A 17,507-nucleotide genomic window follows, 5' to 3' on the forward strand; every position below is an offset into this window, starting at 1 on the left:
AGTTTAATTTAGATAAACGTGAGGCGCTGCATTTTGGGAAAGCAAATCTTAGCAGGACTTATACACTTAATGGTAAGGTCCTAGGGAGTGTTGCTGAACAAAGAGACCTTGGAGTGCAGGTTCATAGCTCCTTGATAATTGAGTCGCAGGTAGATAGGATAGTGAAGAAGGCACTTGGTATGCTTTTCTTTATTGGTCAGAGTATTGTGTACGAGTTGGAAGGTCATGTTTGCGGCTGTACAGGACATTGGTTAGTCCACTGTTGGAATATTGCATGCAATTCTAGTCTCCTTCCTATCGGAAAGATATTGTGAAACTTGAAAGGGTTCAGAAAAGATTTGGAGGATTTGAACTATAGGGAGAGGTTGAATAGGGTAGGGCTGTTTTCCCTGGAATACCAGAGGCTGAGGGGTGACCTAATAGAGGTTTATAAAATCATTAGGGGCATGGACAGGATAAATAGATACAGTCTTCTCCCTGGGGTGGGGGAATCCAGAACTAGAGGGCATAGGTTTAGGTTGAGAGGGTAAAGATTTGAAAGAGACCTAAGGAGCAACTTTTTCCCTCAGAGGGTGGTATGTGTATGGAATGAGCTGCCAGAGGAAGTGGTGGAGGCTGCTACAATTACAACATTTAAAAGGCATCTGGATGGGTATATGAATAGGAAGGGTTTGGAGGGATATGGACCAGGTGCTGGCAGGTGGGACTAGATTGGGTTGGGATATCTGATCGGCATGGACGAATTGGACCGAAGGGTCTGTTTCCATGCTGTACAACTTTATGACTCTGTGAGTCTAATAGTGGAGCAGGCTGGAAGGGTTAAATGGCCTCCAGTTGATTGGTTAGACTTGCCAGCAAACTGCTTCCTCTTCCACAAAGCCCCATCCCAACTCTTCCCTTTCTGGATTGGGTTTCCAGCTGCAGAAGTAGAATTTCCACTCATAAAGTCTTGGCCCTCTGCCACTTGGTCTCCTTACAGATTGTATCTCTCTCCATTCTTTTCAGTGGCTATACTTATGCCCTAGAACCCCAGATATAGACAGATTGCCAGACTCTTATCCAATTAAGTTCCTCCATCTACTATTCTTCTCGTCTCCCTGGAACTGTAAGTTTGTTCACACTGAAGCTAAACCCAATTGCTCACAATGACGTCATCCATTAGACCTTGGCTTGAGCTTGCAAGACAATATTTCCATCTCGAGTAACCCGCAGCCACTCCTAAATAGCCACATCTGTTAAGGAAACCTCAGGCATGTCACTGTCACTTCTAATCTGAGATTATCCATTCCTTCCATCTTCCATAAAATGTTACTGTTTCCACGTGGAATTCTGTTTCTCCTTTGCTGAAATTCATCAAGGCTCTTTAGGCAGCACCTTCTAAATTTACAACTGCTACCATTTAGAAAGATAACGGCTGCAGAAACATGGGATAATTACTACATGCAAGTTCCTCTCCAAGCTACTCACTATGCGGACTTGTAGATTTCTATTCCCTCAGTATCATTCGGTCAAAATCCTGGAACTCTTCCCAAACAATATTGTGGGTCAACCTCCAGTAAATAGGCTGCAACTCATCAAGAAGGCAACTTATAACCACTTTCTCAAGGACAACTAGTGATCGGTAAATAGTGCTGGCCCAGCTAGCAATGCCAATATCTCATTTGTGAATAAAAAATAAGTTCTATACAGATTAACTTGCTCATTGCCTGTTTCATGCTCACCCACAATAGTTTTTGAGATCCTCAAAATTCTTATTCTTTGTGTTAAATTCCCTCTCTGGCTATGGTTGTCCCTATTACTGTAACTTGCTGTTCTCTATCACCACAACCTTCTCCAGTTCTGCAAACGCTCCTCCCTACAAAACCCTCATTTTCCCCAGCACCAAGTTCTTTATTCCTCCTTCTTTCACCATTGCCTCACTATCATGTCTAATGTCCATCTTATTGGTTGCCTCTACATCATTTCCACGACTTTCCCTTTCACCACCTGTCGCTTCTTCATTAAGGTCATTCATAAAACTTGCCATTTTGACCCAGTCACCACTACTAATCTCTCTTTCTTTGACTTCCACAACCTTATATTTTCATTGTGTTTCTTTGAAACCTCATTTTTACATTTTTATAAATGAAAGTCTTGTTGTTGTAAAAAAAACCCTATATTCATTAATTGGCATAAGACATTTTCAAAATACCCTCCTTATGCCAAATAAAGAAACAGAAAAATTCTTCCTTTAAGTATTGATATCAAAACTCAGATTTCAAACTTTAGCACTTTATGCAAACATATAAATGCCAGGTTTAGATTTTTAAAACAAGGATCATATTTAATGTCAAGATTATTTGTGAGAGAAAACACCTTAGAATGTGAAATTATTATTGTGGATGCAAATTAAATGAACTGGTTAACTTACACAGATTCGTTCTTTATTCCTTCCACCACTGCAGCAAGTGCTAATTTGGCTTCTGGTTGAATTTCTAATGAGATTTTATCTGAAGCAATTTCCGATTTTCCACCAAGACTGACATTCCTGCAAATTAAGAATATTGAAAACTGATTACAATGTACATGATGAACACATATTGTGTGTACAATAACCTTAGGGTCATAACATGAATACAGTGACATGATTTAATTAGAACAATGAGTTAAAAATTTTGCAAGTAAAAATTGTAGAGATTGTAAAAATGTATAAGTCAAACATAACAATTTATTTGCTCCCTTAATGAGGACTATTCTGAAATTCTAAGAAAGAAATATATCATAATTTACTTTTGTACAATAAAAGGGCTGAATTTTACCACGGGTTTTGACATCCACAGGTTGAAAAGTGGGTAGCATGTTTGCACCACTTGCTGGCTGTGGTTTGATAGTTTAGTCATTTTACTGAAGGCAACCTCCTCATTGGTAAGCAACAATTACAATTAAGGGGCTTCATGAGACAACCCTTTGAGGATACAGTTGTATAATTTGCACGCATAGAGTCATAGAACATAGAACATAGAAGAATACAGCGCAGTACAGGCCCTTCGGCCCTCGATGTTGCGCCGATCCAAGCCCACCTAACATACACTAGCCCATTATCCTCCATATGCCTATCCAATGCCCGCTTAAATGCCCATAACGAGGGAGAGTCCACCACTGCTATTGGCAGGGCATTCCATGAACACGTCTCGCTGAGTAAAGAACCTACCCCTAACATCTGTCCTATACCTACCCCCACCTTAATTTAAAGCTATGCCCCCTTGTAATAGCTGACTCCATACGTGGAAAAAGATTCTCACTGTCGACCCTATCTAAACCCCTAATCATCTTGTACACCTCTATCAAGTCACCCCTAAACCTTCTTTTCTCCAATGAAAACAACCCAAAGTGCCTCAGCCTTTCCTCATACGATCTTTCTACCATACCAGGCAACATCCTGGTAAACCTCCTCTGCACCCGTTCCAGTGCATCCACATCCTTCCTATAGTATGGTGACCAAAACTGCACACAATACTCCAGATGCGGCCGCACCAGAGTCTTATACAACTGCAACATGACCTCAGTACTCTGGAACTCAATTCCTCTACCAATAAAAGCCAGTACGTCATATGCCTTCTTCACCGCACTATTTACCTGGGTGGCAACTTTCAAAGATCTGTGTACATGGACACCAAGATCCCTCTGCTCATCCACACTACCAAGTATCCGACCATTAGCCCAGTACCCCATCTTTTTGTTACTCTTACCAAAGTGAATCACCTCACACTTAGCTACATTGAACTCCATTTGCCACCTTTCTGCCCAGTTCTGCAGCTTATCTATATCCCGCTGTAACCTGCCACATCCTTCCTCACTGGTTGGGCGATGGCACCTCTGGCTTTGCAGGCCTCCAGGGTCCCTCAAGGAGGCTCCACCAAGAGAAGCCAACAGGTTGCAGCCACCCTTCTGCCTCTCGTACTAATGATAGCAATGGTAGGAGAATGATGGGGAACTGATCCAACAAGGCAGTTTCACTATTTTACCAGTCCCTCTGTTCCTTCCACCAGAGAATTAGTAAAATTCAGCCATTTATCTACTATATAGGTGACCTGGAATGAAATATCAAATAGGTATAAAGTAATGAAAAATAATTAAAGTGGTATTCTCACTGTAAAAGGTAGTTAGCAGCGAGGTATTATTTTTCAGCTGATCATTTTTTAGATTAGATTTAGATTACATTACAGTGTGGAAACAGGCCCTTCGGCCCAACAAGTCCACACCGACCCGCCGAAGTGCAACCCACCCCTACATTTACCCCTTACCTAACACTACGGGCAATTTAGCATGGCCAATTCACCTAACCTGCACATTTTTGGATTGTGGGAGGAAACCGGAGCACCCGGAGGAAACCCACGCAGACACGGGGAGAATGTGCAAACTCCACACAGTCAGTCACCTGACACCTAACCAAAGAAAGATGAACTGAGCTAAATATGACAAGTACAATTTACTGCTGTTAGAAAACAATGACACAGGCAAACACATATGGTAAAATTGGCAAAGGACAACTAAGAAACAAAGAAGAATCTACTGCTTGCCAATATAGCTGGGTTGGAAATAAATTATCAAACTTTAAATGAAAGTGAGGAGTTGGCCAAGGCAAAGCCATGGGAGGGAGACACCAACATAAAGTCTACGACTATCAATCAGTCAGCAGCAGGAATGACACTAATACTGATAGTATTCCCTACCATCATTGAAAATTTTGACTTATAATTTTGCACCAACCAAGACAGATGTAAACAGGGAGGCACATAGATGTGAACCTAATAAACAAACGGCAAGAAACCACTATTTACCATGGGGGTATATCCTTCTACAATACCATTAAGAACATGAATGTTTTATTAATACATTGGTGAGAAGATGCATTTGCTAGGCTGTCATAATTATGACCTATCAAAATACTACCAGATAAAAAATGCCCTGGAGATTGGAAATTACATTATCGCCAGACCAGTGAGTTGCAAAAGAAATTGTTCTTTGAATACCTAATAGAGTGAACCTGAGCAGGCAAGATACTAAAAGAAATTGGTTTTAGTTTTTATCTTTTCCAGTACAAGTGCAGGTGACACACATTCCAGTCATAGCTGCTAACATTTTAAGTGTCAGCCAACCAGCCACATAACTGTGGAACATATGCATTCTAGCACATTATAATTTATCTTTGAGATGTGGATATGACTGACAAGACTGCCATTTATTACTGTTTTTTAGTTTCCTTTGATAAGTTTGTGGGCGACTTCCAAATTTAACTACTGCATTCTATATATGTCAGAAGTCACACAAAACCAGGTTATAGCTCAACAGTTTTATTTAAAATCACAAGCTTTTTGAGTACTGCTCCTTCATCAGGTAAAGTGGGTTTCATGCAAGTGGTGCCATTTTCATTAGACCCTATGGGACAAATATCTGCCTTAAACCTTTGTAAACCAGAGTTTACCTAGCAGTCTCCCCTGACCATTTGCTAGATATCAACAGAAGTGGGAAGCAACTCTTAACTAGTCAATTAAATGTCTTAGTTGTATTCTGGGTGTGAGGTCTGTCTGCCATCTTATTTTGACAAAATGACATGGTCAAAGAAAGATAACAGATACATCAACCTTCACAGTTTTATGGACTATCTTGCCTCCTATATAAACTCTATAGGAGGCTTTAAAATCCAGCTTATCATCTGTGCACTTAAATTTACTAGTAATTAAAACTTCATAACCTTTTACCTTTGAACAGACCAAGAAACCACAATGAAGATCTTTGAAACATTATCCTTCAATTCTTCTACCATCTTGCTCCGACTTGGAGGACTGATAGTCCAAAGAGAATTTGAATTTCCTTCAAGTTGTGCAATTAGAATGTCTTCTTTCATGTATGCATCCAGGAACTGCATAGCAGCCTAAGAAAAGATAGAATTAGCTAGTTCTAGTTTTAGGGACCAGTTAACACAGATATTATACATGGTGATCAACTTTCAACTTCAGATGCAAGTCAGGACGAATATATGGAAAATTTCTGAAAAGCCCAGAAAGGTATATCATAACCTAACATGTCATCTTTGGAGGTAAGGTGTAGGAAATGAGAGTCTGAAGTTTAGGTGTGAGCCTTGACACATGATAGTGTAATCAGCTTGTGAACTTCACTGAGTAGTATTGTGATGGATGTAAGGAATGTTAGCTTCTGTAGAACTTCACCATACTATTTTACCTAGGCGAAAGTGAGGACTGCAGATGCTGGAGATTAGAGTCGAGAATGTGGTGCTGGAAAAGCACAGCAGGTCAAGCAGCATCCAAGGAGCAGGAAAATTGATGTTCTGGACAAAAACCTAGAACCACAGCACCACAATCTCAATACTATTTTGTCAGTCAGCCTGACTATATGCCTATAAAAAATTCAATTAACTTTCAAGTAGCAGCTGACTTTTCTTATCAACTTACTGCCTGATAGTCACATGGTGACCTTACAGAGCTGTTCTACAGTTGTTTCTCTGTTCACCATGACAAGTGTTTCTTAGGACCTGTCAAAATGTCAATTAGTTGTAAAAACTGGTCTTGGAATGCTTTTGAAGAATCTTTTAGCAAACTAAAACCAATCAAATTAATCAGATATAACTTTCCCTCAACAAATCCTGCTGCCCACCCTTTTTTAATCATGCTTTTATAAATGTTAGGGATAAAAGTTGCATTAAAGTGACTTTTACTAATTAAAAATACAACTGCATAAACAGAGCCAATGTTTATTTTTACCTTGAAATGCAAAAATATTTAACTAAAGTAACTGCACAACACTCAAACTGAGTGAGACATTTTCTTTAAATATGAAAAAATATACTTGAAAGTGCACATTAGCAGTAAAAGGTGAACTTTTTTTTATGAACAGGAATAGATGACCTAATTTACCAAATTAGACAGTTTAAGTCAGCAGTCCCTGTCGGTGATATTCTATCTAGACTAATTTTGTTAATCAATAGAGCATCAATCATGACTGCAGCAAATTTCAACTTTCCTGGGTTGGAGAAATAAAAACAAAACAAAGTTCCATCTCAAATGCACTAGCATTCTACTCCTGAAAAAATTGGGCAGGCGTGGATGTTCTGTGACAATGTCCTCCACTCTATAAGAGCTACAATTCAGTTTTGAGACGCACATGTGAAGAATATGCTTTAGTTGACTTGAAGTTTGACTGAGGGGTCTTGTGGGGCAATTGTAGTGCCCAACACTTGAGCCAGGAGGCCTGGGTTCAAGTTCCCCATGCTACAGTGCTATGTAATAAAATCTCTGAACAGGTTGATTCTCTGATAGCATGAGTCAGCGACCTAGATCTTCTAATGAGGACACAGTTTAAAACTGAATGGTTTAAAAGCAAATTTGGGATTTTAATTGTACTACTTCAACTCAATTTCAACTTATTATAATTGTTCCAGATAACAATGTGGAGAAGCGAAGGGTACCTGCTTGCAGTCGGAGCATAAATTTGTATGGAAATGTAAATGATGAGAGCATAAAGATGAGTAGCAAGGTTTTAGATAAAAACATTTTGATATATTACTTTTAAAAAAATTGACTGAAACCTAGTTTCCCAAATTACACTATCTGATTGCTCCAAGAAAAATAACTCAAATAATTACCTCAAAGACAATAGTGCAAACACCATAGAGTTGGCCCAAGGAATTGAGGGGGTTGAGTGCTCAGTCACTAAGTGCTGGAAGCCGCATTGTTGTAAGGGAAGCCATTATCACTGTGGACCTTCTCCTCTGAGTGTCCAATAGGGAAGGGGTTTGTGCTCCAGAAGCTACTGGGATGTTGCATCTGGCAGAAGGCAACATGCCCTTAGAGACAGGGAGTGCCTTAATAGGTCATTTAAGCAGTTCAGTAGGCTTCCAGGAAGGCAACCAGTCTACCAACTTTCTTGCTGCTAGCAAAAGGTGTTTGTCTGCTTAACAGCACATTATCACACACTATGGAAATTTCCAGCCAAAGTTACAAATACCTAATTATTTGGCTTTGTCTGATATCTATAAGAGTGCTGCCAAAATATAAGATGAACAACTTCTTTCAATATATCACCTTTTACACACAGTAGCACAATTCCACACAGAAAACTTTAATATGGTGCAACATATTAAGCACAAACAGAACATAATGATGATGACGCAAAAGTACTTACAGGTTCATGTTTAAATTTCTTTAAAAGATTGTTGTATTGGTTTTGATCAAAATCTTGTAGCTGTTTCTGCTGGGCACTCATTGTAAAGATAGGCTTAAGGAAAGAAACAGATTTAAATATAGAAATTTGTATTAAAGAGATGCTCAGAGGAAAGAAGTACCATTGATGGTGATTATTGTATTTCAGAGAGAAAAAACTGCTTGGCAGCAATTCTTACATCATTCTACTTGGGTCCACAGGACAAAACCAAACTATTCAGACTAACTGTGCCATGCCAGACTTAATGTGCATAAGCCTTCTCTCATTTCTCTTGTTCTAGTCTCAAATATCAGACAATTCCCATTGTCTTTTTAACTCTCATATGATGAGGGATTGCATTTTGTTTCCAGAAAACAATCTAGTTTTCCTTGGAACAAGCAGCTTCTCATAAAAGTATTTGCCTCCCCAGCTCTGTGAGCATTTGAGTTGCCTTGCTATTGTTCTATCTCAGTATATCAAGAATGATATGTTTATTTTACGACATCAGGTTATAGTCCAACAGGTTTATTTGGAAGTACGAGCTTTCGGAGCTCTGCTCCTTTGTCATGTAGCTAGTGGAGTACAATCAGAGGACACAGAATTTATAACAAAATATCATAGTGTCACACACTGATGCAATTATCCTTTGCTATAAATTCTGTGTCCTATAATCCTACTGTACTAGCTACCTGACAAAGGAGCAGTGCTCTGAAAGCTCATACTTCCAAATAAACCTGTCGGACTATAACCTGGTATCATCTGATTTTTAATTTTGTCCAGCCCAATCCAACACCAGCACCTGCATATCATATTTATTTTAGGAAGAGATATAGTATACTCCTTTTAACTTTGCCTGTTGGAAATAAGGAGAAAACTACACGTTTAAATCTGTCTCATGACAAAGAGGTTTTAAATTGGATTTAACATCACTTTATATCAATATTAGTCAGGATGACTGAACATGAACATTCTTTACCTGCATTGGCTATGATGCGATTCCTGCCCCATTAGTTTAAATGGCGCAGCTATTGCATGATTTTCTTATAATGTGACATTGCACAAGGACTATTGCGTCATATCAGAACTAACAGTATTCCCCTCTGAAGTTACAAGAATGATAGTGTGTGAAACAATTTAATTGGGCAAGAATCCAGAGATCAGATTCTTGCTGTGGAGAAAGGTTTCCCATTAAGTTCTCACATGTTTAATGACGCATCTCAAACTCCGGTCACCAGGTGGAGGGCAGCTATTTACCATCCATTGGCAGTTAATTAATATTTAACTGTATATAAGACCATAAGACATAGGAGTGGAAGTAAGGCCATTCGGCCCATCGAGTCCACTCCGCCATTCAATCATGGCTGATGTGCATTTCAGCTCCACTTACCAGCGTTCTCCCCGTAGCCCTTAATTCCTCTAGACAACAAGAATCTATCAATCTCGGCCTTGAAGACATTTAGCGTCCCGGCTTCCACTGCACTCCGTGGCAATGAATTCCACAGGCCCACCACTCTCTGGCTGAAGAAATGTCTCCGCATTTCTGTTCTGAAATGACCCTCTCTAATTCTAAGGCTGTGTCCACGGGTCCTAGTCTCCTCGTCTAATGGAAACAATTTCCTAGCATCCACCTTTTCCAAGCCATGTATTATTTTGTACGTCTCTATTAAGTCTCCCCTTAATCTTCTAAACTCCAACGAATACAATCCCAGTATCCTCAGCCGTTCCTCATATGTTACTTTCAATCTTATATCACACTTTCAATCTTCCTCACTATAAATGAGAAATTTAATGGTGCAAAAACGTAAGTCACAAAATAGAGCAGGTACCCAGCAATCTGCCTTATCAGCATCCATAACAACTCATGGAATAGCAGTGCCAGCTATCTAGCTTCCCTTTACATGAAACCACTTCTGCACAAAGTGCAGGTGTCCTTTGTGTTTCAACTTGCTTTTTAACACTGACGTAGAGCCAAATAGCCTCTGTGTCCCAGCCTGATTTTTTTGTACAGAATGAGAGGCAGATAGTTCATGGCAGGGAAGTGTCAAAGAGGAAAGATATCAGTCTGAGATGGGATGGACATGTCGCTTTATGACATGGTGCTGAATAAAACTCAGAGCTGAAGAATGAGCCAAAAACACACTGTATGATGGCAAAGTCAGTGTTCAATTAACAATGTTTAAAATCACATAACACAAGGATATAGTCCAACAGGTTTATTTGGATGTGCAAGCTTTCAGAGCACTGCACCTTTGTCAGGTAGCTGAGTGGGACAGGATCACAGGATATAGAATTTAGAGTAAAAGATCTTTGATTCTAATTTAAAGCTTCTTTGTCATGAAACTGATTTAAACATCTTTGATCTTTTACTATAAATTCTGTGTCCTATGATCCTGCCCCACTAGCTACCTGACGAAGGAGCAGTGCTGTGAAAACATGTACTTTCAAATAAGCCTGTTGAACAATAACCTGTTGTTGTGTGATTTTTAACTTTGTCCACCTCAGTCCAACACCAGGACCTCCACATCAGTGTACAGTGAGATGAAGGTGTTTTTTTCAATCAATCAAAGGCTGGTTCAACGTCAGTCTAGAGGTTTGGGCATAGTCAGTCAGTCCCTTCAATCTATGCTGGTGACTGGGCTTAAGTCAGAGCTCAGGTTAAATACAAACGCTCTTGGGATTATGAGGGGACAGATGAGGTGTTGTTAGGAGATCAGTCTGGAGTTTGGGGGGGTAGGGTGAATGCCCATTTAGTCAGAACTGTTCTGCCAGGTCAGTCTGGAAGAAAGTATAAATCATTCAGGGGGCTTTACTATCTATTAGCCAGGAGCTTATCAGGGAGCTGTCCATAGTACCTCAGGGTAAACATATAGTTTAGATCTGGAGATGAACTTCATTGTATCAGGTTGTTGAGGTTATGGGAACAGTGATAGGGGTAATTAAAGATTTTAAGATCAGATCTTAAAGTTAATTGGAGGATACTGGAATCTCCTGAAGGAGGAGAGTTGAAGCTATGCATACTCTGCACCAAATTACTGCGAAAAAGCAGCAGTGAGACTGTGCATATATTACAGGGCACTGAAATAAAACAAATAACTGTGAATGTTGTAGATCTGAAACAAACACGAAAAGTGTTGGATTAATTCAGCAAATCTGACAGTATCGGTACAGAGGAAAACAGAGTTAATGTTTCAAGTCAGTGGTCTTTTATCAAGTCCAATAAAAGGTCTGGTCCTGAACCATTAACCCTATTTTTCTCTCCACAGATGCTACCAGACTGTAGTGATTGCATTGACGTCAGCTGGGTGCCCTTCATAGAATATAATTTCCCTGATTGGGGCTGTTAATCCAGTCCAATCAGAGAGCCCTGGCTGACAGATATAAATAGGAATGCCACCTGCACACAAATAACATGGGTGCTGGGGAAAAATAAGCAAAAAAAATGTAAAAATACAGGAACGTCAACATCCTGAAAGCTGGCTCTGAGAAAGCAGGATCAGTGTCAAGGACTCTCCATGTGTAAATAAAGGGTCACTTGGTGATGGAATACCAACCTCTGTGGAGTTATTTCAGTGGCAATGAGAGAAAAAGACATTCCTGAAGAAACTCACTTGCAATAATCATCTTTGAGTTGGAGTAAGCCTTTCTGGCAGAATGCCATTATTTAGGAAGCTTGCATCATTTGATCCTGCTGTCAAAGACTGGACACAATATGTAGAAAGAATGTATTGTTTTTCCGGCAGATGAAAAGCAAAGTATCTATGGACCCACAGCTTTCTTAGTTATTAGCAGCCTTACTTAGTTAACAAATATTATGACCCCATACCTCCTCTAATTCTGAGACGCTACTGGTTTTACTTGGTAATTCAAGATTCTATATTGGTATTTTTGAGGAGGTTAAGACAACTGGCAGAGGCATATGACTTTGGTTTAACCTTAATGGGCTGAGAGACCATTTGATATGTGGGATTAATAATGTAACCATGAAAAAGCACCTACTTGCTAAACACAAATGGATTTCAAACAGGCACTATAACTGGCTTTATCATTGGAAAAGTAGAACATATGAGTTGGAGGGTAATCCGATGGAAGTGGATACCCTCATCAGTCTGATTGAGCTTAGGGAACACCATTTGATTGAAAGCAATTGCATAGTCTCACTCAGAACATATCCTGAAATAGGGACTCTAGGTTAGCCCACAGCAAAACCCCAAAGGAAAGTCAAACCTTGGTCAAACATTTAAAATTTTCTTCAGGATCCTGGCTGGCAAACCATAGTAGTTGCTGACACAAGACAGCAAAAGAGTCCCATTAGACCTAAATGGAATAAGAGAATTCACAGGCCAGTGAGAATTGTAGTCAGCTGGGAAGAGGACTGATTTTGTCTCCATCGGCCTATCCAGCAGTAGTTTCAGACTTTTCTGTCTGTCTGGGTTTTAAAAATGGCGGCACAAGCTAAAAGGTGTCAGTAGTGCTGAGTACAGTACTTCTATTTCATGAAGCACACAATTTGCTGAGTCAAGTGCTTGCATACATAATGAGGCGAGAAGTGCATCATTGTATAGGATAGCTCACTCCAAGCTATGGTGAAAGTGATGCCATAAAGCTCATTCACCACCATTCTTTAACATAAATTGTGAAAATGACAGCCTTGATATTTTTGATTACTTCAATGAGTATTAAAAAACTTACAGCAATTGTTTTACCTGATAACCTCCAATGGTTATTGAAACAGATACATCCAATGGTTTATTTGTCACACCAGCAACAGATTTGATCAAGGACATGAAGAGGAGTGGGAACCACACAATGCATATTAACAAGAAGACGATAAGGCCACCCATGCCATATTTTACAACCTTCTTTTTCTTCTGTCCACGTGGTTGAGGATATCGCTGTAATGAAACCCAACAAAGGCAGATCATTAAACAAGAGATTTTATAACCCTTTCAAAAATAACCTGCACCTGCCATAAATTGGCCATGCAAATCCAAGTCAGATGGCACCATCAATGCCAAACCTCAAATTGCCAGTCATGCTGAGTTTTTAATACAGGTGGAAACTTCTAAAAACTCTTCACAACTCAGCATTAATTAGCTACCAGTCATATTCAGAGGACCCTGGATGGTTGGAATAGGAGACAAACAGTAAAAATAAAAGTATTCAAGTTGATTGTGCCCTTGTGAGTGTAGGACGAGCTTTGTTGTTGGAACTTTCTGTTTCATCTAGCTGCACAATACTTGATTTATGTGTAAGCTAACAGTGGAAATCCAAGATAGGAAGAGTTCCATTCCTCAACACTATTGTACTTTACCTGAGAAGCATTTATAAAGCATTAAAATAAATGAATTGATTCAAAATAGTCTGTAAGATTTTAAATTATTGAATTACAATGTTATTTATCTTCTATCACTGAGCTACCACCAACCCCTGCTCAATGACTTCACAAATCCTGAGGTATAGACAGCACTATGCTAGGATATGCATTGTGTCAATGACTGTTCTGCTAATGTGAAATATAAAAAAAATGTGGGGGTCTAGATTAGAATGGTGCTGGAAAAGCACAGCAGGTCAGGCAGCATCCAAGGAGCAGGAAAATCTATTCTTGATGAAGGGCTTTTGCTGAAATATTGATTTTCCTGCTCCTCGGATGCTGCCTGACCTGCTGTGCTTTTCCAGCACCACTCTAATCTAGACTTTGGTTTCCAACATCTGCAGTCCTTGTGTTTACCTACAAAAGAAAATCAACCATTCAAATACATAAAACAATGCCATATTCTGAGCAATATAATAAAGAGCTAAAGAATTTAATGAATGATCTCAAAAATTATTAAATGATTAATTGTTTCAAAGCATAAGTGTCACTTTTATTTTTATTTGTTCATGGGGAGAGGGCATCACTGGCTAGGCTAGCATTTATTGTTCAATCCTAAATGCATTGGAAAAGAGGGCAATGAGACATCTTTTTGAACTGTTACAATCCTTGGGGCACATTCTATGAGGAAGGGAGCTTCAGGATTCTAACCCAGCAACAATGAAGGAATGGTGATATAGTTCCAAGCTAGCATGGTGTGTGGCTTGGAGGGAAATTTGTAGGTGGTGGTGTTCCAATGCACCTGCTGCCTTTGTTCTTCTAGGCAGTAGAATTCAAGGGTTTGGAAGGTGCTGTTGAAACAACCTAGGTGAGTTACAGCAGTGCACCTTACACATTGCTGTTACTGTCCCATTGAACATCAAGAAGAGATGGTTAGTTTTTTTTTGAAGATGGTCATTATTTGGCATTTGTGGGCACAGTGTGGTACTATTCAATAATGATTTTTCTTTTCTTACCTTTTCAGATTCACGCCAGCACTTCAGAATAAAAATATGAGCGTAAATGTCCTCTATACAGATCCAACTGGAGAGACTAAGGGTTGTGTCTGTCCAGACCCAGTCCATCACTGCTCTGAGCTCAGTCAGAAACGGAACTAGTCGAAATCTGGGGAGACCAAGTTACATCAAAACTGAACAGATGCCTGGCACTGGTTAATTATTAGAATGTTTTGTGTTCATTCATTGTACCTGGGTTTCATTGAGTGAGTCAGCAACATTAGCCATCACTACTTCCCTGGAAGGTGGTGATATTATATCTTGAGGGGAGGGGGGATTGCCGAGTGGTGTTATCACTGGATTGTTAATCCAGGCCCAGGTAATGTTCTGGGGAATGGGGGTTGAATCCTGCTACAGCAGGTAGTGAAAGTTGAATTCAACAAATGTGTGGAATCAAGAGTCTAATGGTCACCATGAATCATTGTTAATTTCCAGAAAAACCCACCTAGTTCACTAATTTCCTTTAGGGAAGAAAACTGCCAACCTTACCTGGTCTGTCTACAAGTGACTCCAGACCAACAGCAATGTCATTGACAGATGGAGTTTAATTTAGATAAAAGCGAGGTATTGCATTTTGATAAGATGAATCAAGGCAGGGTTGATTGTAGGACCCTGGGGAGTGCTGCTGAATAAAAAGATCTGGGGATGCTGATGCATAGTTCCTTGAAAGTGGAGTTACAGATAGATAGGATGATGGAGAGGGCATTTGGCACACTTGCCTTCATTTGTCAGTACATTGTGTATTAGAGTTGGGATGTCATATTCCAGCTGTGCAGGACATTAGCTAGGCCACTTTTAGAATAGTGTGTTCAGTTCTGATCACCCTGCTATAGGAAGGATGCTCTTAAACTTGAAAGTCTTATAAGATTTACAAGGATTTTGCTGCCATTAGATGGTTTAAGCTATTAGGAGAAGTTGAATAGGTTGGGTCTTTTTTCCCTGAGGGGTGACATATAGAGGCTTATAAAATCATGGGGAGCATTGATATGGTGAACAGGCAAGATCTTTTTCTAGGGTAGGGGAGTCCAAAACTAGATGGTATAGATTTAAGGTGGGAGAGATGATGGTGTTTTCATATATTTTTGTCCATTCCCTCTAAACTGTAATGGTCATCGATTTAAAAAGTGCTGACTAAGGAGCCTTCATGAATTTCTACAATGCATCTTGTGGGTTGTACACACTGCTCTTTCTGTGTTTCAGTGGTGGAAGGAGCAAATATTAGTGGACATGGTGTGTATCCAGCCGACTGTTTTGTCCTGGACCATGTCAAGCTTCTTAATTGTTGTTGAAACTGTACTCATCCAGGCAACTGGGGCGTTCTCTTGACTTTGGGTGGCTTGTAGGTAGTCAACAGGCTTTGAGGTGTCAAGAAGTGAGTTATTAGCTGCAGGACTCTTAGCCATAATATTTATATGGCTTGTTCAGTTCAGTTTCTGGTCAAGATAATGCCCAGGATGTTTATAGTGAGGGATTTTTCTAGGGAATACTATTGATTCTCATAGAGCAATGATTAGATTCTTTGTTGTTAGAGATGGTCATTAGTCTGGCAATTGTGTGGCCTGAATATTAATTGCCATTTATCAAACTGCAATATTATTCAGGTCTTATCACATTTGGACATGAACTGCTTCAGTACCTGAGGATTCATGAATCGCACTGATTGTGATATAATCTTTTGAATTTATTCAGTGAACAACCATCATGGCAATTAAATTATGTTCTTCCAAGCCATATTCCAATCTGAAATTGTTCAATATTATCATCAGCTGGGGTCATGACATTGATAAAGAAAGACTGAACATATACTCATTGGAATGTAGAAGAATGAGATATGGTTTTTTGAAATTTCTGAGGAGGCTTGGCATGACCAATGCTAAATGGATATATCCCCTCATGCAAATCTAGAATGAGGGGGCACAGGTTAAAATTAATTGGGCTACCATTTAAGATGGAGATGAAGAGGAATTTCTTCTCTGAAATGTTTTTAGATTTTGAAGTTATCTTCCACAAACAGCAGTGAACACTGGACAACTAAATATATATTGAAAGCTGAGTTAGTTAAGTTTTAACTGGCAAGGGAGTCTTGGTTATAATTGATTGACAGACAAGTGAAATTAAGGGAATCAGATCAGCCATGATCTTATCAAATGATGGAGCAAGCTTGGTGGGCCAAATGATTTACTCCTGCTCCTATTTCTTATAACTTTATGAAATATAATACATCTTTGAACCTGTCACTCCTTATTCTTTTGGGTCATATATGAAAAAAATGACTACAAAATAAGAGATACCAGAGATTGATCTGTGGTGGTGGAACAATATGTTACATAAAATTACACAGAATATTAATTAATTCTGTGAGCAATACATTGGCACAAGGACCACACTAACATCAGATACCTCCATGCATTTAAACAGGTTTCTGTTTTTCTTATTATAAATATGATATTGACAGCTGTGTGTCTCATGCAATTTTTACTCCATCAATGGAAGATTTAGAAAGTAATTATAGATTTCAGCAAATATTTAAACAAATTGAAAAGTGTCTGAATTGAGTTACCACATTTACAAAGAAATTCCCTTACCCTTGGAACAGAAACAAGTTGATATAGTTGTAGCTTTTTGTCAAAAAGTTACCAAGCACACGTGTTGGGTAACCACAACGTATTTGATACGCTGACAAACCAAAGTAAACACATTTAACAAAGTACCAAACCTGTGCGACTTTGTTCTGGTTAAACCTTCTGCAAGGAAACAACAAAGAAAACTATTTTTAGAGATCTATGCAAACAAATGCAAATACACCAAAGTATTTAAAGTTAAGGATTTAAATGATTGGTGATAGTGGAAGAATATATATAACTACTACTAAATGTAATTACCAGCCTGCAGTTAATTTGTCTACAAAACCTAAACCCTTCTTCCCATCATAAAATTTCCAG

The 17,507-nt window shown here is 39.2% G+C and overlaps 1 protein-coding gene across 2 annotated transcripts in view; it reads right to left on the reverse strand.

Moving 5' to 3' along the window:
• The window catches only part of LOC122548766 (piezo-type mechanosensitive ion channel component 2), a 782,240-nt gene that overhangs the window by 16,544 nt on the left and 748,189 nt on the right, over window positions 1-17,507 (reverse strand). For both annotated transcript variants that reach the window (XM_087986703.1, XM_087986702.1), the window contains 6 exons: window positions 17,151-17,309; window positions 14,527-14,674; window positions 12,903-13,091; window positions 8,182-8,274; window positions 5,742-5,914; window positions 2,411-2,527 (listed from right to left, as the gene is read on the reverse strand). In XM_087986703.1, coding sequence (XP_087842829.1) covers window positions 2,411-2,527; window positions 5,742-5,914; window positions 8,182-8,274; window positions 12,903-13,091; window positions 14,527-14,674; window positions 17,151-17,309 — 879 coding nt within the window. The remainder of the gene's footprint in view (window positions 1-2,410; window positions 2,528-5,741; window positions 5,915-8,181; window positions 8,275-12,902; window positions 13,092-14,526; window positions 14,675-17,150; window positions 17,310-17,507) is intronic.

The sequence above is a fragment of the Chiloscyllium plagiosum genome, unplaced genomic scaffold (genome assembly GCF_037043375.1).
Source record: "Chiloscyllium plagiosum isolate Xiang-an unplaced genomic scaffold, Cpla_swu_hap1 HiC_scaffold_4, whole genome shotgun sequence".
NCBI lineage: Eukaryota > Metazoa > Chordata > Chondrichthyes > Orectolobiformes > Hemiscylliidae > Chiloscyllium > Chiloscyllium plagiosum.